Source organism: Denticeps clupeoides, chromosome 15 (genome assembly GCF_900700375.1).
Source record: "Denticeps clupeoides chromosome 15, fDenClu1.1, whole genome shotgun sequence".
Classification (NCBI taxonomy): domain Eukaryota; kingdom Metazoa; phylum Chordata; class Actinopteri; order Clupeiformes; family Denticipitidae; genus Denticeps; species Denticeps clupeoides.
Genome location: NC_041721.1, coordinates 14,996,264 through 15,021,698, shown reverse-complemented (window position 1 = coordinate 15,021,698; position 25,435 = coordinate 14,996,264). Strand labels below are relative to the sequence as shown.

At 43.1% G+C, this 25,435-nt stretch overlaps 2 protein-coding genes across 3 annotated transcripts; one reads left to right on the top strand and one right to left on the bottom strand.

Annotated features, from left to right (window-relative positions):
• The first annotated feature begins 310 nt into the window (after positions 1–310).
• slc35f3a (solute carrier family 35 member F3a) lies at positions 311–6,650 on the top strand. Its single transcript, XM_028955297.1, has 8 exons — positions 311–426; positions 1,509–1,719; positions 3,968–4,332; positions 5,209–5,428; positions 5,549–5,674; positions 5,781–5,964; positions 6,067–6,156; positions 6,403–6,650. Exons 1-8 carry the CDS (start codon positions 368–370, stop codon positions 6,648–6,650), a joined length of 1,503 nt encoding a protein of 500 aa, XP_028811130.1. The 5' UTR covers positions 311–367.
• A 1,778-nt stretch (positions 6,651–8,428) lies between these two features.
• entpd1 (ectonucleoside triphosphate diphosphohydrolase 1) lies at positions 8,429–25,395 on the bottom strand. Of its 2 annotated transcripts, none has more exons than XM_028954471.1 (10): positions 25,178–25,395; positions 14,766–14,893; positions 14,478–14,595; positions 12,592–12,742; positions 11,968–12,127; positions 11,350–11,547; positions 10,969–11,220; positions 10,012–10,119; positions 9,793–9,930; positions 8,429–9,355 (listed from the first exon to the last, which is right to left on the bottom strand). In XM_028954471.1, the coding sequence occupies exons 1-10, from the start codon at positions 25,191–25,193 to the stop codon at positions 9,146–9,148; spliced, it is 1,479 nt and encodes a 492-aa protein (XP_028810304.1). In that variant the 5' UTR covers positions 25,194–25,395; the 3' UTR covers positions 8,429–9,145. The 2 variants fall into 2 exon arrangements, with proteins under 2 accessions (XP_028810304.1, XP_028810303.1); XM_028954470.1 differs by lacking the exon at positions 25,178–25,395 and adding an exon at positions 18,012–18,151.
• Between the last annotated feature and the right edge of the window lie 40 nt (positions 25,396–25,435).

Below are 25,435 nucleotides of genomic sequence, written 5' to 3'. Positions count from 1 at the left end.
GTCCCTGTCACTACTGATTGTAAGTCAGTTTAGATAAGGGTGTCTGATAAATGTCAGAAATGCACTTCTGGCCTGACTTGCAGGATTTTATGCAGGCTTCTTTGCAAGGACCTGATCACCCCGCCCCAATGGGATTCTCCATCTGAAGGCACCGGCCTGATTATCGATAAGCCCCATCAGGAGTTTTTGCTTGGCTAAGCACAGGTCTGCTCGGCGCGGCGCAGCCCGTGGTGGCAAAGGCTCTTCCCAATCAATCCAGCCCCATCGCTGCGTCGCTCCCGCACCCAACCACCCGCCCATCTTTCAAAACCCGGCTCCGGACGCCAGATGCTGCCAGACTGCGAGGACGGGACGAGACCCGCACATAATGCGTGGAGGTGATGCAGAAGCTGCAACCTGCACCCCGACCAGCATCCCGTCGGGAAGGTAAAGTGCTTTATACACCTGTGTTTTTCAAGCATGAGGATGGTGCTTTGCCCTCTTTAAATGGTTGTACTTGATGTGGGAGTGTTCGTCTTCCAAGGGACACGCTTTGGAAGACATACTGAATCCTCTATAGGATTCTACATTATGGCAGATGGGTTGGAACTTCAACAAACTTGCAGCGCATGCACAACTGGCTTAAATCTGCCCGTTGAAAATGTCCCGGGGTACTTTGGAGTATATAAAGGGTGGGAAAGGTCCGTTCCACGCCACCCCGCTTCCTGTCTGTGGAGCCCTGTTTGTTGGCTGCTGTTCTAACTGCAGCACTTTCACACCTGTCTGGTGCAGAGCAATTCAGAGCGGTGCAGCAGGCATGCGGCGAACCTACAGTGGTTGTCTTCGTGATCATTTAGAAATATGTGCGTGCACGTGTGTGTGTCTGTATAATACCAACTCTGTGGTGATTATGGAGATTGTGGAGCTGGAGCATATTTTAAGGAATACAATGCAAGAAACGCATTTAGTATTTCTCGTATCAGGACAAAGTGAAGTACTTTGATGAATCTGTTTTTTCAGACTCGCCTCTTTTTACCTTCATGGCGGCTTTGTTCATTATTGTCATCATCAAAAGCCGCTTGATGAGATGCTCATTAACATGAGTGCATGATAAGAAGGTGTTCAGCATCAACCTTCGGGACTGTTGGGAACCGTCCCCACTTTCTAACTTAAGGTGGTGGAGAGAAGCAAAGAGAGTGAAATCCTGGCATCATAAAAAAAGCTCCATGCTTTGGAGAGACTCAAATGTTCAACTTTTTTTATTTATAACATAACCTCACCCGTGTTGTGCTCCACAGACTGAAAATTAAATGAATAATTTTTAGTAAAACTACCTGGCCTCACACCTCCATGTTTGAAAGTTCAAATCCTGGCTCGGCCCTTGTGTCTGTGGATTTTGCATACTCTCTCCATGCTGGCGTGTGTGTGAGTGAACTGTATGTGTGTGTGTGTTCCCTGGACTAAATGGTTCTGGAAAGTGAGTAAGTGAGAGTTTGTTTGGCTATTTTACACTATTTCTTTATTTCCAGAGTCATGAAAGCCACTGCAGACATGAGTCCACGGCGTCTGTCCGACATCAGCCCCCAACTCCATCGGCTCAAGTCTCTGGTGGTCGTGGTGGATGAAGACATCAAAGAAGACCTGAGGTCATCCCGCTCTGTGGAGGACATGGGCAAGACGTCCATAGAAGAGCGAATACTGAGAATCACCGGTTATTACGGATATCAGCCCTGGAGCTCAGCTCCTGGAGGTGACCCTTTTCCCTGAGCCTTGCCCGAATTCACCTATAAAAATTACACCGTAAATATGTACTCACAAAAGTTTTTAAAAAGTGTTAAACGAGCGAACATGGCAACATGGCCAGTATTAATTCCCATACCAGAAGCTCCGATCCAGATCTGGATTCATTGTCAACGCTTCATTTAACAGGGACATTTAGGGATTCGGTTTTGTTTCTGTTTTAGAGATTGTCTCTGGGGTCACAAGCTAACTACTTCCTACAGCTAAAGGCAATTTTGGCCCAGCTGTTAAGGAGCGTACTTTTAACTGGAAGATTGTGGGTTCGAATCCTGAATTGCCAAGTTGCTACTGAGCTCCCCTTGAGCAAAGAACCGACCCCACACGCTGCTCCCCGGGCATCTGTCATTGCTGCCCACTGCTCACTGAAAGGGTGACGGGTTAAAAAGCAGAGGACACATTTTGTTGTGTGTCACTGTAATCTGTGCTGTAGTGTTTCACTATGACAAAAACAATCCCTTTCACTTTAAAGTTGCACGTGGCAACACTTTGTTATTTAAAAATGCATGAGCATCACCTCCAGCCAGGATGATGAATGCTACCGGTGAGATTGCAGAGGACCTTTTGCTGACAGTCGCAGCGAGGCGCATCGATCCACACTGTCACCTCGCCCACCGCATCAATTTGAACCTTGCAGCCCAGCACACATTATTTCACCCCAGTTTGACACGTTGTGAAGTGATGCAACTTTATAAAGTGTGTATGGAGTTTTGACAGCTATTTTTTTATGCAGTCCACACTGATCTCTCTGTAGGCAACTGTATTCGTCTGATGGGCAGAGATAATTGCACTAGTTAAATTCAGCATTTTTTAGTTTTTTCATTTATACAGGTCTTCACATTGGATCCGGTCTCTGCTGAATCATGACAGACAAAGGGTTAATTATTTTTTACATGGATTTAAAATGGAAAATGGATAGATAATCCCAACTGCTATCCTTCACGGAGCCCATCCCAGGAGACAGATTGCACAAACACACACACACACACACACACACACACACACACACACCATTCACTTACACACTCACTCTTACAGAGTTGCTAATCCACCTAGTGTACATGCATTTGGATAGGGGGAGGAACCAGGGATTACCAGAGGTCGTTTTGTAAACTGGGAGACTTTTTGGTTAAGCATTGCAGGCAGGTGGAATTCCTTGAGGAGGCCTCACCTCCTGAAGACTAGCAGGAAAAAGAAAATCTTGTGTTGAGTGCCAGAGATGTTGTTCCTAAATCAATTTTCAGGCTCTTGTTGAGCACCCGGTCATTGTATTAGAGTCGCCAAAGCAGAATCTGTCTGCAAAATCTGCAGGAACTACCCATCAAAAGCCTTTTTATTTCAACCTCTTCTCTTATGTCACTTTAGCAACATTTGCTCTGCCTTGGCAACTGCCAGATTATATATATAATCTGGTCTCTGGGCCAAACAAGGGCCCGGTGCTGTTTGTCAGATCATGGCCTTCGTATGTACTGAATTGTGGCCAAAATCTTTATTTTATCCCATTTCCCCTCATTCTTGTTTGTAAACAAGTGTGTTCCAAATCACATTTGACATTGTTTTATCTTCTGTTAAAAATGTCCCTTTTAATATGCAACAATAAATATAAAAGACAGTCATATGCTTAAATATGGGTTAAATATGAGTATCAGCTAAATATGGGTATCTTTTTGTCTTGCATATTGCTACTGGATTGTATTGAATAGTGGTAACACTGACCATTAATGCTAGTAAAAACGTTGTATCTTTACACAGCAAAAGTATTAGCTCGGATGAGAAAGAGTGAATGTGAATAATTCATGCTGATGTGGTAGAAGAAACAAGAACTGTTTTTTCCTCACTCAGCACTGACCTAGTTTTTTTTTTTTTTTTTTAAATGACCTTTTAAAAAGTAAGAATGAGGGGAAAAAAATGTTTGTGGAACATTTTATGTACACCTCCAATTCTAATGTAGTTGGGACGTTGGGATGTTGTGAAAAGTGTGGCTTTTTTGGAACGTGTTTCAGGCAAATTTGCAAAAAACAATAAAGCTTATCAGTTTGAACATGATATATCTTGTCTTTGTAGTGTATTTATTAAAATATAGGTTGAAAAGAATTCCCAAATCATTTTATTTATCCATTTTTATTTGCGCTTTACACAACTTCCCAACTTCATTGAAATTGGAGTTGTTAATAATAGACTAACTGAGAAGTCTTTCTCCACAGAGGACAAGCACCACGGGAACATAACTCCAGGCTCTACCTCTGATACTTGTAGACCCTCAAATGGAGGTGGTGGCCACGCCCAGAGAAAAAGCAGAAAACAAAGTCTACAGTCCTGCCTGTATTTTACTGCCATTCACCTACGCGAGGCTCTGTGGGGCGTGGTCTTGGTGATATGTGTGTCCTCCTCGTGGTGTGGCTCCACCCAGCTGGCCAAGCTGATTGTGAGGGGAATGAACGCCCCCATGATGCTCACCTGGTTCTCCACCTCCTGGAACTGCCTTGTTTTCCCGGTCTACTACCTGGGCCACCTCAGCTGCAGCCGCCACAGGCAGACGCCCAGAGAGAAGTTCAGGTGAGGTTGACATGTTGATGGCATATTTTAAAATTCTGTCAGGCCCCGCAAATAACCAAATCAGCTCCGAAGTATGTAGATGCAGAAATGCAGCCTCTTTTGTATGAATAAGTGCTATTTACAATATTTATTATGCAAAGCCAGTCCTTTCCAACCAAAATCTGGAAACAGTGATTCACTCTTTCATTATGTCCCGCCTTTTTTGGGATGAGCCAGACATCTCTAGCTCGCCTACAATTAGTACAAAATGCAACTGCACATTTTCTCACTGGTATAAACAGGCAGGGTCACGTAACCCCGATCTTAGCCTCACTACACCGGCTCCCTGTCTGTTTTAGAGTCCGTTTAAAATGATTTTATTTGGTTTTACATCACTGAATGGCTCGGCTCCAGCCTATTTGTCAGGCCTTCTCCGTTCTTACACTCCACCCCGTTCTCCCAGGTCTTCAGACCAGAGACTATTGTCTGTTTCTCGGTCACAGTGCAAGCACAGAGGTGACAGGGTGTTTGCAGTGGCCGCCCCACGTCTATGGAATGACCTGCCAATCAGTGTCAGGCAGGCACCGTCAATCACTATGTTTAAATCTCACTTTTACACCCTGGCTTTTAACCCAGTGTGACGTGTTTCTTAAATGGTGTTATGCTATGTTTTATGTGGTTTCTTAGGCAGTCTTTTCTTTACTCTTTTAATATGTTGTAAAGTTATATCTAAAGTCAGATGTAAAGTCTTTTGTATAGAAGATACTACACAAAGGGCAAATAGTGTGTGTGTGTGTGTGTGTGTGTGTAATTATTGAAACCTGTGTGCTCAGTCTGGGCTGGTAAGATATTGCTTAATTTGCATGGCTATATTATATTATTAATGCTTCAATGCAGGGAGTGCTGCCAGCTTTTCGGTGACGAGGGTGTAACACTCAGGGCGCTGCTGGCTCGAGTGGCTCCGTTTGGCCTGCTCTGGGCCCTGACCGGCTACCTGTACCTGCAGGGCCTCCGTCGCATCCCTGCGACCGACGCGTCGGCCCTCTTCTGCTGCAGTCGTGCTTTCGCCTTCCTGCTGTCCTGGATCGGCCTACGGGAACGCTTTATGGGAGTGCGGGTTAGAGGAGCATCCTTGCCACAGAATTTCCAACTCATTATCCGGGCTCTCTTCAAAATTATTTTAAATGAGTGCAGTTGTAGGATTAAATCGTAAACTGGGCATCCTCTTTACCTCCAGATTGTAGCAGCCATCTTGGCCATCGCTGGCATAGTCATGATGACATACGCTGATGGCTTCCATAGCTACTCGGTGATTGGTATCTCCCTGGTGGTAGGCTCCGCCTCCACAACCGCACTGCACAAGGTGAACGATTTGCACCTTTCGTGTGATATCATTTTTGTGGCACAAATAAATGAAGTCCTGCGAACATTTTTCTTAGCTGTGACACCGGATGGCTCTTCTTCTGCAGGTTCTTTTCAAGCTCCACCTGGGCAATGTGGAGCTTGGGGAAGCTGCAGTTTTCCTGACAGTCCTTGGAGGCACCAATTTGGTCTTTGTTGGCGCCCTTCTCCTTCTTTTGTTTCTCATTGGAGCTGAGGACTTTGGATCTGTGCCCTGGACATGGCTGTGCGGGATGGCTGGTTTGCTGCTAGGTAGGCTACAGTAGAGTAAACTCATACAACCACAGACTCACCATGCCATATTCATGCTTCTGAGAGGCCTACACCTCCTTGTTCCTCTTGATTTTTCTGTAGTGTTCAACTTCCTCTTGAACTTTGGTGGTTTGGCAACACTTCCCACTTTGATTTCTCTTGGGGTTGTGTTGGGTGTACCCATTAATGCTGGTAAGTCACCAACTTCTAACCCCTGCAGAATTGATGAATCCGTACAGTAGACGGACCCACATTATTGTTCTTAAGTTTTTTTATGTTTTTCATTGCAGTTTTATTACATTTAAAATGAATTTAATGTCAGGTAGGGTTAATCCTGTCCCTGATAAATGTAAATGTAGATCTGTCATGTGCTGTAGTGTACGATTTGCTCTTGTGGGACCAACCAACTGATGAATCACTCACTGTTCTTTTTGCCAGTTATTGACCGATGTGCAGAGGACATTCAGTTCAACAGCGTGCGTGTTATCGCATTGTCCATCATTTGCCTGGGCTTCTTGCTGCTGCTCTTCCCAGAAGACTGGGACGACTGCCTGCTCCACCAGTGCTTTCTGTTGTATCACCACAAACGGCCAAAAGAGGGCGCCAGTGAGATGTGCACAGACACCGCACACATTAGAGCTAGTGTGGCTGGGAACTCTAATGCCAAACTGATGACTGAGCTATAAAGAAAAAATAATTAATTCATGGTTGCCTCCCTCCACTTCCATTCAAATGAGCAGTGTTTACTGGTGTAGCTTTCTAGATGGTTAGTTTATGTTTTTATTTTGTAGTATTCAGATGATTTTGTGTAGAAGCAGAACCGCAATACTGAGTGCTTATATTCCCATGGAATTGTGGCTTGTTGTAAACCTTTGTAAGGATTCATGTTGTGTCCGTGTATGTATCAGCACAATAAATATTTCAAAAATGATGTTAAGGTGTATATGGGTCCTGATAAAAAAATAATAAAAAACTATAACGATGATAACAAAAATGAAGAAAAAGTGACCAGGTTAATTAAACATGCCCACAAACATTATCCAAGCAACCATACATTTTTTTTACAATTCAATATATAAATGCCTACTGTAAGTGTTGACATGCATGGTAGTGTGTGTCTGCTTTGTATGCTGAAAATGGTCCTTTACAAAAAAACATTTTTTCATACATTTCATACAGTCATACATTTGTTATGTATACAGTACAGGCCAAAAGTTTGGACACACCGTCTCATTCAATGTGTTTTCTTTATTTTCATGACCATTTACATTGGTAGATTCTCACTGAAGGCATCAAAACTATGAATGAACTCATGTGGAGTTATGTACTTAACAAAAGGTTAAGAGACCTTACCACCACAGTCACCGGACCTGAACCCAACCGAGATGGTTTGGGGTGAGCTGGACCGCAGAGTGAAGGCAAAGGGGCCAACAAGTGCTAAACACCTCTGGGAACTCCTTCAAGACTGTTGGAAAAGCATTTCAGGTGATGACCTCTGGAAGCTCATCGAGAGAATGCCAAGAGTGTGCAAAGCAGTAATCAGAGCAAAGGGCGGTTAGAATAAAATAAAACATGTTTTCAGTTATTTTTAAGTACATAACTCCATGTGTTCATTCATAGTTTTGATGCCTTCAGTGAGAATCTACCAACGTAAATGGTCATGAAAATAAAGAAAACACATTGAATGAGAAGGTGTGTCCAAACTTTTGCCCTGTACTGTGTGTGTGTGTGTGTGTGTGTGTGTGTATCTTGCACAAGTAGTCTTCATACTGGCCAGGATGCAACAGGATATGACAGATATCTTATAGAATTAAAATTAATTAAAATAATAATAAAAATAGTAACAGTAAATGCTAAATCAAAACACTGGCACTAAAATGCACATATGATTCTACTTGAATTATATCAAATGTACTACTAACACAGTCATTATGTGTTCAGGTACAGATGATCAGATCAACTGTGCAGAGTTGTACGTTGAATTGAACATGTCGATATAATTTGAGGCCTGCAGCCAGTGGCTGTTCTAGGGGTGGGGCCACAGTGGCATTGGCCCCATCTGAAATCTGATTGGCCCCATGTAGTGCCCCTGTCCTGTTACTATATATATAATTCACTCTTTTGTTCAAGAACAATTAGACGGAGATTTTACTGTGTAAGCTTTTTAAAAGAATGTTAAAACATGATGTGATTGGACAAATACTTTTCCCCTCAATGAATATTGTGGCCCCTTGATCAGAAAAATCCTAGATCTGCCACTGCCTGCAGCAGCTTTGCAGCATCTTATTCTCTTGTCATGAAATAAATGCCATAACCATGGACAGTAGCCTTTTTTAGCAAAAGCAAAAAACAAATTGGTTCACGTCTTTGTGGTGAAGGGATTCATCCCTTAGCCACAGAAATTGGCCTTTTTTAGGCTGCTTTAGTGTCAGAATTTCACCTCGAACAGGATGGTTGTGGCAGCTGTAGGAAAAAACTACTTTATTCACAATAGACATGTCCTATTATGATTGATTACATATTACACTTCCAACAAGCCATTTACATATAGCAAGCAATTGTGTAAAGCGAAAAATATGCAGTGAACGGTTTATTCAGTAGCTTTTAAGGCTTTCAGGAGTGAGTCTCGCCTCATCTTTATAAAAGTACATCAGCAATTGAACAGACAAGGAGTTTCCAGACCAAGTCATGTGGGATGGCAGCTCTGTACAGTGTAAATCTTTTTCTGTTCCACCATAAATTATTCCTCCAAAACAAAAACAACGGAATTTGCTAATGCCAAACTCAAAACTGACTGGGTTTCAGTGACCTGGAATAGACCCTCCCCTGAATAGCCACTTCAGACAACTTACCGATTAAGTACATATTTTTCCAAGAATTCTAAAAAGAACATGTGTAACTTCATTGTCATATGCAGCAAGGCACAGGCAAAAACAAGGTCTTTCTCTTTAAAATGTCCAACATTCTCCTGAGACATCAGACAGACAAAAAAAAAAAAGAAGAAAAAGCCTCTTCCCAGCTTCTGGCTTCTGATGAGGTATACTCCACACTCCATAATGAAATGTTTATTTAAATCCAGTCCAGGACTGTGGTTTCTGGTCCCTCGATTGAACTTATGCATTCAAAAAAAGATCACTTCCCTTTTTGCAGTTTTTTTTAAACTCCTCCACTCAGCCTGGACTTAGATGATCTCTTTTGGAGAAGAACAAGAGGGACGTCCAAAGAACTTGCAGCTCAGAGCGAGGAGTACGATTATGGCCATGGAGAGGAAGAGCATAACAGTGACAAATCCACCATTAGTGAGGGGCGGTGTGTCTGGAGCCTCAGCCGGGATCATGTTGGTCAAGTTCAGCATGTAACCAAGGGTCCAGCCTGCATTACTGTTCTCAATCTGCAAGGCCAAAACACAGATGTAATATACACTTCTAAATGTACTTTAATTTCAAATCAGATCATCTTATAATATTCATATCATCTTTTAAAAAAAAATAATTGTGTATATATATATATATATATATGTGTGTGTGTGTGTGTGTGCGTGTATTGCATAAATCAAGCAGTCACAGATGTGTAGTTATTGAATATTTTACTGCAGCTTGCTCACTGTTACTGTTGCTCATCAGCTACATCATTTTATGTATTTACAATGAGTCAGGAATGAGCATTAATCTACCCTACAATAATTCCAGCTAACTTTCATTGTCCGCACTGTAAATCAATTCATTATTCATGTTGATAATCTGTATACAGAGTTAAAGGGAAAATGGCTAAGCTTTGCCAATGCTTGTTGTGCATGCATTTTTTATTAATGGGTTACACAATAAAGACCTTGTCGATGAAGTTGATGTCATTCCAGTTTTCAGGTGTGAATTTGTATCCATCTTCCAGCAGAGTCAAAATGTAGGTGGCGGAAAAACAGTACTCAGCTAGATACTTGTCCTTCACTTTGGGATGATTAGACTTTATCTAAAAAAAAGCATGGGTAAAAACTGATCATTAATGCACTGTGATTAACAGATTAATTTCTTCAGGACGGATCAAACGTACCTCAGACCAAGATGTTGAGCAATACTTTGATAGTGACATTTTCGATTCTTCTAAGGAATGGGTTGTCAAATTCAAAAAGTTCATCACAAAGTAATATGCAGAGAAAGCCTAAAGTAATGGAAAAGGACACAGAGAAGAACAATGGAAAGAGTGAATCCATAAAATCTCAGTAGTATTTCATTTGTTACAAAAGGTATTTTTAATCCAAGTTCTTAAATTGGTCCATACTGTTCATAAAGTGTTTACTGTACTTCTAAATATCCTCTTATCACGAGCACGCCTGCCAAATGACAGGTGGGGCCTGACCACGCCCTGTTCTGCTGGTGCGCCTGCCCAATAAACTGTTAACCTGAACTGTATTCACCTGTGTTTGCAAGTAAATAAGCTTGAGCTGAATGCTGTGACGATTGGCCAATGCAGAAGGTGTGCGAGTTGATACTTTTTTTTTAATTATCATTATAAGACCCACTGGTGTTCTTATTCCAGAACACTCCACGGACAACAGCCTTTTGAAACACGCATCATGCATTTAACAGTCTAAACATAAACCAGAAGACTTTTTGCATTGTTTTACATTTATGTTATGTTAAATATGTTAAATAGCCCTGACATAATCATTTCAGGGCTGTCAGAAACAGGAAGGTAGTGTGTGAGGTCATGGATGGCAGGAGGTGATATGTGGGGGAAGTGTTAAAGGCCCCAGTTCCACATAAGATCAAATGACCGTTGTTACCAAGGCATTGAGAACAATGAGAGCCATTTCAGTTCCGCTGAGGGAGAATAACTTGAGAATGGTGCGTAACGGATATAGAAAACACTTGAAACAATATAGCATAGTAGCAAGGCTGTGCTTTATAAACGATTGTATTCACATGAATCATATTACTTATTATTTGCTCAAACAACATTAACATTTTTTATTATGGTATTATGTTGATTATGGATCTTTTCACTTACGCCAAACATCCCCTCCACCTTGGGCTGGTAGACCCTGTTAAAGGAACAACTTGAAAAGCTGCAGTCACTGAAATTAAAGACTTTTCTAATCGAATTACGGCACTCCTCCCATTTGCCTTCGCCTATGTGCGTGAATGTTCTGGAGGGTTCATCGAAGGTCTTTGCACATGGGCTGTTGAAGACACTGCCTAATGACTTGTTCACTTTGTATCCGGGGTGGAAACAAGGGTCATGTAGGATGTATTCATCTGTCTTTGTTGGAAAAAAGAAAAAAAAAAGAGGATGAAATGTGGAAAAGACTTCTTCACATAAAACACTCACATCCTGTAACACTGGGCCTTGCAGTCTACTAACAGACTGCACTTCCTGTGGTAGATTTACCTCGAGCTGATGGGCCATAGCCAGCTTGAGGACCTGATCCTTCCCGTAGCACAGGAAGCTGTGTGTGTAGAGCTGATAGTCTTTCCCATACAGGCGAAAGTCGATGGAGTTCTCCGGAGACACAGAACTCTGTTTGGAGACGAAGGTAATTTGTGTGGAAGCTCCTCCCAGGTCTAAAGCCCCCATGGTCGGCTTTGCCTGGAGAAACAAGCCCATCTGTGAGGTCAGCACTTATTTAACTGGGCTGGGCAATACGCCCTAGAACAATACCACAACGTATACAGTCATATTTGTTCCTGTGCCCAGCATCAATAAATCTGTGCATCTGTGCTTTAATTATTATAACACATTAAAGCTGAATAAGCGTGAGATTTTTTATTGTTGGACATGTTGTAAGTACAATGACAAATTATGCACCCATTACTCACGTTTTGGGGTATATAAATATAGTCAATAAACCAGAATGTTGGCAGTGCCACAATGTCCAACGTTCAAATTATGGCCATAAAGTGTTAGAACATGGGCTTTATTAAAGTATATTCAATGTGTTTTTCCGAACAGAGTGTCTTTGTTCTCTGTCATTTGAAATGTTTTGTTAAATACTAAGGTTGCCATTACCTGTCTGAAGTTGTCACTCAGGTAGTTGACAGTGATCCATCCAAAGGCCCCCTCCTCCTGGCCTGAAATGATACGTGCTCCCTGATAATCAAAGGGCGTGTTCCTCAATGTTCTTTCCACCGAGGCCATGACCTCATCGGATGCTCTTTTGTTCTCCATACTGAAAAGTGCACAGCCGTCGCCGTCAGAGTTAGTGAGATTCCACACATAACACGTGGCGCATTCATCACTGGTCAGTTTGGAAAGTAGGACCTTCTGGCACGATTGTGTCAAGAACACTGATAAAGGTCATACAATATCATTACAATAATGATATTATGAATACAAATCCATTGATTAATACATATTGGTTACAAATGTCCTGATAAATTGTTTGGAATCAACAGTACTACACAATTTAGAAAATATAATTGTTCATGACTGTCAAAACTACATTCCTTTAGTTTAGTATTTTGTGAATTACCTAAATTCTTTTGCATTTGTACCATATAACCAACTATAGGCCTTAGTGCTCATGAATGCAGACTTTTGTCAGGTACATTTGCTGCTCCAGGGCATGAAATTGGTTAAAAACAAAATGAAAACACTGAAAACAGTTACGACACTGCACAGGTTAGAGCCTACCTGAGCAACCTCATCCCTGCCGTTGCTCCTAAATACACCGGAGTGTCGCCATGCTTGGCCTTAGGAACACTCTTTTTGGCCTTGTCCATGCACTTCTTTAGAGAATTCCCTGCTTGTGACACATTGTTTGCATAGCTGGAGATGCCCTTACCTGAGCAAACAGAAGTCAAAAGAGAGAGTCAAGAGAATTCACACACCCAGATTTTAACATGATTCTGAAATATATGTATAGTTGTCTTAGAAATAGTTGTCTTTCTAAGCAGCTGTGAACTCCACAACCTCAACAAAACAAGCATGACCTGCAATGCAGATATTGGCGTGTAACAGTAAATAAGTGACAGGAAGAATTCATGGCAAAATGACATTCTGGAGAGGATGTCTATAATTTATTACTGGAACGGTGCAAAACTGTGGCAAATCCTGGTTGCATTTGCGTTCCTTTTTCTCAGAAGAGAATGATGTTGCACAATTGGATCGTAACTCCTTGCAGCAAATTGCGGCGTGAAAGTAATCAGAAACAGACAAGGAATATCAGCGATGCACACCATTAACCACAGGCTCTTTCATTAATATACCACAGCTTGGCTTATTAATTAATCGCAATGACAATCTCTTCACTTTAATTAAGATGTTGCATAAAATGTTAAAATGAAAATTGCATCCAAAGAAATGTAAAGTTCATGAAATCGTAGAGAGAAACGCTCAGTTTACTAATTACATGAGGTGTTGGTGTAATTCTGTTACTATGGACTTATAATAATGCTCAGAGAAACCAAGGAAATTAACTAAACTTCATTTAACTAAAGGAAAACAGCCCCCAAAATGGCTGCTGTGTTTTTACGTCACAGCATTCATAAAAAAGTTTGTGGGACTCAGAGAGGTATCTGCAAATTAACAATGACCACAATACATGCATCAAACAACAATACTGTAACTCACATCATGGCAGCATTAGCTAGTTCACACCTATTATATCACTGTTTCGTTAATAATATTGATTGCTCATGGAAATGACAATGACTAATAAAGCTGGTAAAGAACAGAAGTGGTAAAGAACAGAAGAAGAATAACTGTTTTTGGCATAAGATCAAACTCCCTGGCGGAGCCACAGCACTAAGAACAGAATGCAGATGAAATGGGGTGGGGTGGCAAATACTTTTATTTTCTGAACATTTAACACTGGAAAGTCTATTTGGATGATGTGAGGGGAAAATGTGGAGCAATAATGGCATTTTGGAGATTCTTACAGGCATTGAAAAGGCCTCTCAGCCAATGAATGCTGGGCTGGAATTAACTGTGATAAAATGTAAAACACGTACAGGAGCTGCATGTTGTACGTGTTTATACGGAAGGCCTCTCCAACGGAATCACCGCCCTGCTCAAGCTCTTCAAGCTTGTGAAAAGTTTAAAGGGGCTTAAAGGGGTTTATCAGAAAGGTTCAGTTTTCAGAGTATCCAATGTACTTCAAAAGATACTCGATTAGTAGGCTACAAATGTAATTCAGTTAATCACTTGAATCCATAAGGCATTTTTTTTGCGCCCCACCCCAGGTGAGTTCCCGCCCTGCACCCAGTGTCCCGGGACAGGATGTAGAAGCCACGACCCACATCTGGGTTTAGCTGTTATGAAAAGTGAGTGAGAGCGAGAGAGAGAGAGACTAAGAAATCAGAGTTGTCAGCCCGTTTTTACACTTTCATTGTGCTATTGTGATAGGGGTGTTAGTAGCCTGGAGGGTAACACACTCACCTATGAACCAGAAGACCCAGGTTCAAACCTTACTTACTACCATTGTGTCCCTAAGCAAGACACTTAACCAGGGGGACTGTCCCTGTAACTACTGATTGCTGTAAATGTCAAAGTACTGTTGTTTCATTCTTTTTACACACCTTCCACATCACATGTGTCCAGCTGCCGCACCATTCCTGTGTTGTTCTCCTTCTCAGCCGGCCATTCGTAGATGTAGACGGATGTATGTGACGACCCTGCATCCAACACTATTCCATACTTAAGACAGAAAGAGACTGTAAGGCAATATTCACTATTGCAATTTTGTTTCAAATGCATATTTATATTTGTATTAATAGATAATTTATTTAGAACCCTATGAAGCTAGTCAATTTTACTAAAATGTGTGACTATTCAGCTTCAAGTTAACTGTAGTGCTGTGAATTTACCTTGTATTTCTGAGAAATTGGTTTGCTTTGCACAATAGCGATGGTCATCAGTGCGACAACAGCAGCAATGAAGAGGAAGATGATACAGATAGTCCGGGGACTGCGCCATGACGTCTTTGCTTTGATTTCTAGGAAAAAGCAGAGTTGATCATAATTCTTCCTTTTTCTACGTCATATTTTCAATGAAATAACAATTGGAAATGGTGTGGTAGAAGCCTAGTGGGTAACACCCTTGCCTATGAATCAGACGACCACAAAGCCACAGGTTCAAACCCCCTTACTGCCTTTGTGACCCCGAGCAAAACACATAACCTTCTGTGTCTCCAAGGGGACTGTTGCTCTGGATCAGAACATCTGATAAATACTGTAAATGCAAAACAGTCATCGCAGACAGTCCTCAATCCAAAAAGTTGCTCATTGTTTATCGATTAGGATGCCAGATCATTAGGTATGATCATATATCATAGGTAATGATTTCTCATTCGCGTGCTCCCATTTTAGATAATGTGGAAGATGAAAACATGATGCATTAGCATCTTGGTTCTTGTAGTGGATTGTGAAATGCAGTCATTAAAGACAACTTCATCAGCAGCTCATGGTGATGTTGGTTGACCAGTTTATTTCCACGAAAAAAATCATGCTGTTTCGGTCATTTTTTAACATATTTTTATGCCCTTTTGAAGTACAGAACACACACAATCCATTCCAAATACCAAAATGAATGTCCCCAACACCCTCAGCTACGATATCTTTTTCTACATATGTCTGCATTTAACTGTGCATTTTAATCTGAAGTGATTATCTGGTGAGCAACATCAGGTCAGGGCCCCACACATTCATCATGACCCCACACTTTCATCAAAGGATTTCAGACTTTTTATGATGGCAGCTGAAATCTTAACATCAGAAGACATCAAAGTGGAATTCTCCGCTGGACGCACACTGAACTTTTCTCGCCTCGCTTTTGGCAACTTCACTGTTTACACTAGAGTGGCTGGAGTAAAAAAAAAGGGTTTTGTTTATAACAGAAGAAATCCGGGCTTTTCACATACTCACATATCCATCATAAAGATGATCTTGTACAGCCCACTCTTATCACACAGCTCCTAACTTCCCTTCCATCACAAAACTTTAAAAGGAGCATCCTTCAATTGTTAATCTGTGAGGGCGTAATATTTACCCCAGGAAATTATTATTTTAAATGGCATAGCTACCACCCAAAGATAATAACGATTACAGGACAATCGACATTAGCCTAGTGGGTAGCGTAAAAGCTGTTTAGCAAGTCCTGCAGTACACAGACACAAATACACTCGAGGTCTTGTGTGTATTGGCTTGCCATTCTGAGCCAGGCTCTGTCCATCCCCCCCGGCCTGACCTTGGCCGGGGTATGAGGTTAATGAAGTCTGTGTTTTCTCTCATCTGAGTTTTGCCTGAGCTATTCACCTAACCATTTATATATATGCAGTACAGGCCAAAAGTTTGGACACAAAGTTATGTACTTAACAAAAAGTGGAGACCTGGCCTATAAAATTACCAGACCTGAACCTGATCCAGATGGCTTGGGGTGAGCTGGACCGCAGAGTGAAGGCAAAGGGGTCAACAAGTGCTAAACACCTCTGGGAACTCCTTCAAGACTGTTGGAAAACCATTTCAGGTGACGACCTCTTGAAGCTCATCAAGAGAATGCCAAGAGTGTACAAAGCAGTAATCAGAGCAAAGGGCGGCTATTTTGAAGAAACTAGAATATAAAACATGTTTTCAGTCATTTCACCATTTTGTTAAGTACAAAACTCCACATGTGTTCATTCATAGACATTGAATGAGAAGGTGTGTCCGTTTGGCCTGTACTGTATATGTGTGTGTGTGTATATATATATATATTATTCATTATATTATATTATATTCCGTATCTTTATGTTCAGTGGGTGAAACTGTCATATTTTCATGCATACCTTGGATTTATTTCAGGACAGCACAACACACACAGGACACACTGATATGCACAATGATCTGACAGGAACCAGACACAACCTGAGTAGATTTATAAAGAGCCACACAGTCGAACAACACAATCTGGAAATTAGGAACACAGACAATTAACAACCGGAAATCAGAACACCACTAAGTGCCACACAAACTCAGGCCATGATAAAAATGTCCAGTGGTCAATTTGTGGATTCTAGCTGGATATGGATATTACCATAACAGTGGCATGGTAATGGTAGACCAATCCCATCACTACTAAAACACAACACTGCAACTTCCCTCTACCATTTCAGTCTCAGAGCTTTTTGGGGGAATAATCCAACACCAAAATAACATCTGGTCTGCAGTGGTCACCTTTGGTCAGGTCATCAGTTAACCCCATGAGATGAAAGTAGGAATGTCCTTTGTGCCAACACTCAGTGAAGAGCAGACAGACGTTGGTTAAGCAGAAGCTTAGGACACATGAATTCCTCTGTCTAAGCATGTTTTTGGATAAAGAAGGGCTCGTACCGCTTATCGGCTAGCTCAGTCAGTGGAGCATGAAACTCTTAATCTCAGGGTCGTGGAATCAAGCCCCATATTGGCCGTATGGGGATGGGGGGGTGGACGGACCCACAATCTGAAGGGTCTGAGCAAAAGAACCGTCCCCACACACTGCTCCCCGGGCACCTGTCATGGCTGCCCACTGCTCACCAAGGGTGATGGTTAAATACACATTTTGTTGTGTGCAACGTGTGCTGTGCAACGACAATCACTTCACTTTCACTTTCAAAAAATTTATAAAGTTACTTTCAGCTTCGGTGCCCACCTAAGAAAGCAGTGGTTGTGTTATCTGAGACCCATGCAGGTCAGTATGGAAATCAATGATATTCCATCAGGGACTCAAGGCCGTTTGCAACAAAGTAGCCACTTACTGCAAATGGATTGAAATACAATAAAGTAGCATGGATGGGTTTAGCAAACAAAACGCATGTGCATTCTGCAAAAATGAAATATGTACATAGTTCTGAAGCACGTTCTATATAAAAACGTGCTGCTTTATACATGGCATCTACTACACCATTTACATGGAACACTAGAAACAGCCAAACAGCAATGAGGAAGAAATGAAATTTTTTGTCATGACAACATAGACAAAGTTGTAATTATTGCTAAATGTTTTCTGTCTAAACATTCTGTCTTATTTAAAGGCATTGTTCCACTGTGAATAAATCCTTTCAAAAGTGAACTGCTGGACAAGATACAGGAGACACTCACCCCCAGGAATAAACAGAGAGTCCTTCATCTTTCAGTTTGGAGCCTCCCGAAAAATCCAGTTAAACTGCACGAAACAATGCGGCCGCAGCAGCGGCCATCGCGTTTCCATCCTTACTCACGAGTGAACCAGCAGTTCTAGCGGGATCTTTATTCCTGCGCGGATTCTTGTATGGGCCTGCCTCTGTACGCCTGGGTTACAGCATTAGGTAATGTCTCCAACACAAATGAGACAAACCTGACTCACGGAGTCAATCAGAAAACAATAACATCATGGCAGCGTTCGCCACCGAAATAAACTACACCTTATGTAACCTGACCTTTTGTGTCTTTTGTTCAGTCATTTTCTGAGATTGACAGTAGTTTTTGTCTTGGGAACTGACACAGATCAAAAGATCAGACTCCAAAACTCGTTGGGCGCTGAGCTCAAGCAACAAAATGATCTTCCAGTGTGCATAATTACTGCTTGATCATTATAAAGTTCTTGAGCATGTGAAGAGCGGCGTCCATGTGGAGAACATAAACACCCAGAGGAATCACCAAAAGCCCCAGTCATGTAGTGAGAAATGACTGCGTACAGTCGAGGTTTATGTGAGGAGGACATAAAGACTGAAGATAGGCCATCCAGGTGAGACGGTGCCCTGTACTCATCATGAATCAAGTCTGTTGTTTGGTCTGAACCAGGCAAGAGGCCGATCATTCGGCTGGACATCAACGAGAACATCAGAGCAGCTTCGGATTCAACGATCCGTGATTTCTGGAGGATTTTATCCACCCTTGCCATTATCTGACCGATTGCTGGCCCGTATTGGTAACACAAAACAAGTCCTAACCAATGCAGCACCACTCCACATTTATTAATATATAACCTTCTTGTCTTTGTGCCTTGTCTTGATTTTCCATTTCTGCGTCAACCTAGTGAAATTGTATAAAATTATTGTCAGCTTGGCTGCAGTTCTAGTTCTTTGAACGTAATTACATACTTTGCAGTGAGTTTCATGGGTGGCAAGTGGCAAACAGCATTTTCCTTAGCAGTTGTGATGATAAATTTAAGGTAGCTAAGTTACCACCTGAATGTCTCCTACCCAAGTTGGTGGCTGGAGGGACGTCATCTTTACCGTCAAGCAATCGGCAAGAGCATTACATCATCTGAAAACATGTTCAAACCGGCTTGGAATGTGGTGTAAATCCAACCATGTAAATCCAAAAACTCAGGTACTGTGGCGGAATACATATGGAATAGATGTGTCGAAACTTATTGCCTATAATGTTGCATATAAGTTATCTCTTAGTTCTGTGCATTAAAAAAAAACATCATATTCGCTACTTCCCAGGGGTATTTTGGCTCACTTGATAGGCTCCCTATTTACTCCGCCATGTATCAAAGACATCTGCACGCCCCTATTACCTGTACACCCAAATTTATTCACATGATATGGCCTGGCAGAGGAATATGTAATACGTTACGAACGGTGCATTTCGCGTGACCCACTTGATTGTTACTAATGCTAATTAAGGTGATTGTCACATGTGATACACAGCAGCACTTACGGTTCACACAGTGAAATGTGTCCTCTGCATTTAACCCATCACCCTGAGTGAGCAGTGGGCAGCCATGACAGGCGCCCGGGGAGCAGTTTGTGGGGACGGCGCTTTGCTCAGTGGCACCTCAGCGGATCGGGATTCGAACCGGCAACCTTCTGATTACGGGGCCGCTTCCTCGAACCCCGGTCTCCCGCGTGACAGGCGGGGATACTAACGATACACCACTATACTAACGAGGAGATTAGAGATGCGTCTTAGTGTTGCCGCCGTCGACAAGGTGCAACTCCACTTTCCCGCACTGCACGTTTCAGTTGTGTGTATGCGGGAAATGGCTTCCATCTGCTCGTCTGCGCTCTCCGCCCGGTCCAGATGATGGACCTGCCTCGCAGACCTCTGCTGTGTGCTCCTGACCCCACGGACCGCGTGGCTTTTTATGGGACGTGCTCCTTCTGAAATCTTATTGGTGGGTGCCATTTCACCCCTGGGAGCTAATGATGTCCAGACGTTGCGCACAGCGGCGGGTTAAAGAGCACATGCATCCCTGTAATTGCTGAAACATCACATCTGTGAAAAAATGCTTGCAATGCAAGATGGCGGTGGCTTTTTCAGAATGACGCACAGGTGGTCGTGGCCTCCAAGATAAAAAGTGCAGCGGAGGAGTGCGGGAGTTGGGGGGGGGGGGGGGGGGGGGGGGGGTCATTGCTCAGCTTTGCTTTGAAATGTGGTTCATGTTTCCAGAAATCCGCTGAGTTCACGTCTGCCTTCCTCCATAAATGAAAACACATTGCGTCTGAAACCTTGTGTTACGCTTTGGCCATGAATGCTGCATCATCACCGCATCATAATGACTGACCTACGTAATCAGAGGTTTTAACAACACTTACATTTACATTGCATTACATTTAGAGCATTTATCAGACGCCCAATCAGTAGTTACAGGGACAGTCCCCCCCGGAGACACTCAGGGTTAAGTGTCTTGCTCAGGGACACAGTGGTAATAAGTGGGGTTTGAACCTGGGTCTTCTGCTTCATAGGCGAGTGTGTTACCCCCTAGGTACTTAGCTGGAGTGAGGGTTGGTGCCACTCTGCCCGTCATCACGTCGTGAGATGTTGTCAGGGACTGACTCCGGATCCGCGATTCGGGCCCGAGTTTCGTTGTGCTTCTGCTCCCTATTAGCCAAATTGTGTGCAGCTGTTCTAGACTGTTTAAATGTTTGTCATTTGTGCTTTGTCCTCAGCGGGTCCTTAACATGTCTGTCGTGTATTGCCGGGTGCCTGTTTTGTGTAATAAACCTCCGTTTGTTGCATGCCGTGCGAGTGTGTCCATCTGTTCACCCTGCCGCCGTGACAGATGTGTCACCACAGTGTTTATCTCCCAGAGTCTGAACAGCATTGTGTTGACGGTCATGACGACATTGCGGCGTGACGACATTGTGTGCTCATGCTCACTCAGCATAAACACCCGACTCGTCACCATGTCACCAGCATTTCTAGATTCTAGTACATCATTTCATTTCCCTACGTAGCCCGTGGCAACTAGGTAGGCAAATCCTAGGCCTAACTTTCATCCTAGGCCGCCAATCTGCAGTAAACCACACATTATGTAGCCTACCAATTAAGGGAGTGTCTACAAAGTGCTGCATGCTGTGAAAAACATTCACAGAAAAGGAAACTCATCCAGTAACAGAAAGATGAAAGGAAAAACTGATATGGCAACAGATTTTGTATTCTCTGCAAAAAAAATCTGCTACCATACCATACAATATAAATGTTTACTGTTCATTTGAGGTGCAAAAATCTTTACCATTGTGGCTACACGATTTGAGCCGGAAAACCGATTTGGCCTGAGCATGCTTGTGGTTAAGTTTCGGAGTAGGGTTAGGTTTAGGCTGTACCTTGGTGGCTTTTGGAGTACGCAAGTGCTCAAGTGGCACAAGTGGGTAGCAACAACCATAGACTCATGATATAACTGGTGCATGCGGACTGGAAGCCCCTCCAATACAATGTATAGGAGAACCTTCGGGCGCGGAACTCTTCGTGTGCAGAACCCTACCGCCCACAAGGCAGAGGTCACCCGCCCCGGAAATTCACCAGGAAACTCCCGTGTTCTCTGTTATTCTTTCTTTGCAGTTAGCTGGAGCAGCTAAGCAGCTTGTGTACTTTTCATCATGGAGAAAACTTATTAATTTTCGTCCCTTAAAAAAAAATTAGGGACTTGTTAAATGTCTGACTTTAACAAAAGAATAATTGAAAGAATTTGAAGGAGAAACGGGCGAAATGTACTTATAAACAATAAACGCTGAATATATCTACTGCAAGGATCTGAAAGTCATTTACATTCTGAGCGTACTCCAAACTCCAACATTTATACAGGCTAGAGAGAGATACTCAGTTGAGCTAAGAGCAAGCCATTGCTCACCTAAACCGTTCAAATATTTATCTGAAACACAGACAGTTGCAACGTGGCCCTGACTTGTGTTCTGTCAAATCTTGCAAACCACGGCACTGCTCCAAACTGAGCTCTGCCGGAGCGGCCTCTCCTGGACTGAAGCTGAGCTTTACTGTCATTTCAGCTATATACATGTTAGACAGTACATAGTGAAACAAAAAGGCGTTTCTCCGGAACCTGGTGCCACTGCAACAGCGGTAATGGAATAAGAAATTTCACACCTGGTGTGCACTTCACATGTCATGTCGTGAGAACCTGTCCACTACAGTTGATGTCCTTGCAGTTTACAGACCTAGACTTGATTGGAAGGGTCAGCAATTATGCTTTTATTTTGGAAAAATAAAATCCCCTAATGTAAAGTCTAATAAATTAACATATTTAACCAGCCATTTATTCCCATTTGATTGTATGATACCACAAAGGAGCATCCTTCACAATTAGTGATTATTTTTCTTAGAAATGATAACATACAGTGTCTGAATTCTATATTTGACATATATTATCAGTATCATGTTCTAGTTATGAGAACTATCAGAACTGTATTTGGAGAAGAACTGCAGAGTTGTGAAATGACTAATTTACACCAACTCATGCCTTGGCAGTTTTTTGCTGATAACAGTTAAGTTTGGGGTTTACACATATGAGTCAGATGACAGCTTGATCACTGGTTCTCAGCCTTACTGGAACATCTGTGGCTCAAAGTATGTCATATGCCCATAATGTGCCCATATATGTGTATATATATGGGCACATCATGGCATCATTTCTCAGAGGTATTGGGGCCAGCTGTGGTTTGATCTGGCTGAAGATACATATTCTTATCACCCAAGCACATTTGTAATTTAAGGCATTTCAACAAACAAGCTAGGCTGGGCCCATATCTCAGGAAATAATATCTCAACACAGGAACAGCAAGACTCCATTTAACTTGCCTCATGCTGTGCATTTCATCACTTTGGCTCTAAACCGGTTCAGGCAAATCACCATATAAAATGCTGTTGAAACTACATTCGTAAATACTTTTGAATAATTAATAGTACATTGCTGTATTATTTACAAAGGCTTGCCTCAGACATGGTCGACATGAGTTAGATTTTTTTACCATGGCCACAGCATGTAACAAAAAAATCCAGAAAATAAAGCAGCAGTTTTTTATGTTTTCCCTGCTGTTGCATCCCTGGTTGCTTGTTGTGTAATGAATATACTGTCTTCGGAGCGAGATGAAATACAAACATAGTCAGGGAAAATTAACCTCTCCTGAATTATTAACCTTTTGAAGTCCATTCACCCACGAACGCAGTTCACTGAAATCGATGGACGCCGTTACAGCAACGGCATCAGTGAGTTCAGCGCTTCGGTTCAGCATTTAAACAAACTATAGTGTACATTTATATCACACCACCTTTACTGCAGCATCCTCGGCCCATTTCTAGCCACGCAGAAAAGACTTGAGCCATGCACCTGAACAGACTCTCTCTCCGGGCGCAGACTTTGCTAATCTTATTTTAGATTTCCTCCCATTATATTCTTCCTGCTGAAAGTTTCTAACTTGGAACACGCTCAAAGTGCTATTAAGCGAGACAGGATAGGCCGGCATGCCACTTTAAGTGCTGCTAATAGACGCTTACAGAATCGGATGTGCATCGGACGTGGGCAGGTTTTACGCGCTCAGGTTTGTGTGTGTAGGTACGGTTGGATTTTCAATGCACACTTGCCACGCTGTAAGTGGTGCAGAATTCATACAACACTTGAAAGCCTCCTCAGTCTTGGTATTCAGAGATCCAACCAGCATCCAGCGTCACAGTGCAACCCCTACAAAACCAGAGATTTACGGGCTGGTGCGTTATTTTTAACCCAATTCTGGCCCTATGCCCACGACCTTGTGTACCTCAACAGAGAAGAAGGAGGGGAAAAAAAGGGAATCACCAAAATTCTATTTCAGTAACACGGACGCGAAAATGACACATGACTGGAATAATAAGGAACACACACACAGACATTGAGCACGTTGTGTCAGCAACAGGAAGTTCAGTTTCCACGGTGAACTGAAAAAAGGAGCGGGAGGGAAGCCGAGAAAGAAAAGCAAAGGGAAAAACAAGGGGGTCTGGGTGGAAGGGGGGGGGTGGGGGGGGGGGGGGGGGGGGGGGGGGGGTGGCACAGACTAAGTGACCAGATCCGTTCGCCAGCCTTGGGAAGGGGAGTGGGAAATCTCTTGGCTCCGGGACCTGAAGTGTAAACCACCTCCTCTGTTTGTCTGGTCCGGCCTCAAGGCCACTTCAACGGTGACATTGTTTGACAGAAGCGCTGTGACACAGAGACGCATTTCGTACGTCGCCGGCCTTTCTCAAACCACCAGATGGCCCATCTGTCCTGGGAGACATCCTCCTCGGGAGTTACGTAACGGAGACCCCCACCCCCGCCACCCCTGCAAACCCCCCCCCCCTCGCTTCCTCTCTAACAATGTCTCAGCCGTAGGGCTGGGCGTCTGGGCCCCGTCTGTTTTCCCTCCATCTCCACCCTTCCACCGCACGCTCGGAGCCCTGAATTCCACTCTTGGTTCCCACTCACTGTTCCCCAACGCTACCACCCAACCCCGCCGAGAACAGACACCACTGGGAGTTACTGCGGTCTACCCCCACTATCCTCTCGCTTAATGTGCGAGATCTAAAGCAGCTTTTTGTCATGCCTGATCTTCCACTTCAAAAGGAACCCCGGCGGCGCGCTGCCAGACGCCCGAGTCGGTGTTAGTTCTACAGACAGGTGGCTCTTAACTCACTGTTCCCACCAACAAACAGAAAGGTATTAAACCTTCATGTACTATTTCATTTTCCTGGAATATTTTGTTACGGTGTACCTGCCAGAGTAACTCAGCACCGCGTCCTTCCAAGCAGCGGTCCATTCAATACCCTGTGAACCCTTGAGCCTGCTCTTGTATGCTGTAACTCTAGACAGGTTAGCGCATCAGAAATCAGGACTCGGCATACACAGTCGGACAGTACCTCACGCCGGCATCCATTCATTCACTCTCACTCACTCTCTCCTGCCTCCTGTAGCACTGAAGCACACTGTAAAGAGATGGATCTAAGCAACGTGTGCTCCGTTACAAAAAGCCAATCGGCGCATGCACTGGTGTTGGACAAAAAAAAAAAAAAAGAGTCAAAAGCAATCAACCCACCTCTTTGTTCAGCCATGAGTGCAGCCTCCCTCTCTCTCTCTCTCTCTCGCTGCTTCCCCTCTCTCTCTCTCTCTCTCTCTCTCTCTCTCCCACTCTCTAGAGTTTCTTCGTCAGCGTTGGCTCGCCACTTATCTGCTGTTTCTCAGCAGGTCTTTTCCATACTTGTGGGTCTTTATAAGGCCAGTGGGTTTGAGGGGGCGGGCTAGCCTCCCGCTGCCTTCCTCTCTCTCTCTCTCTCTCTCTCTGACACCTTTCTTC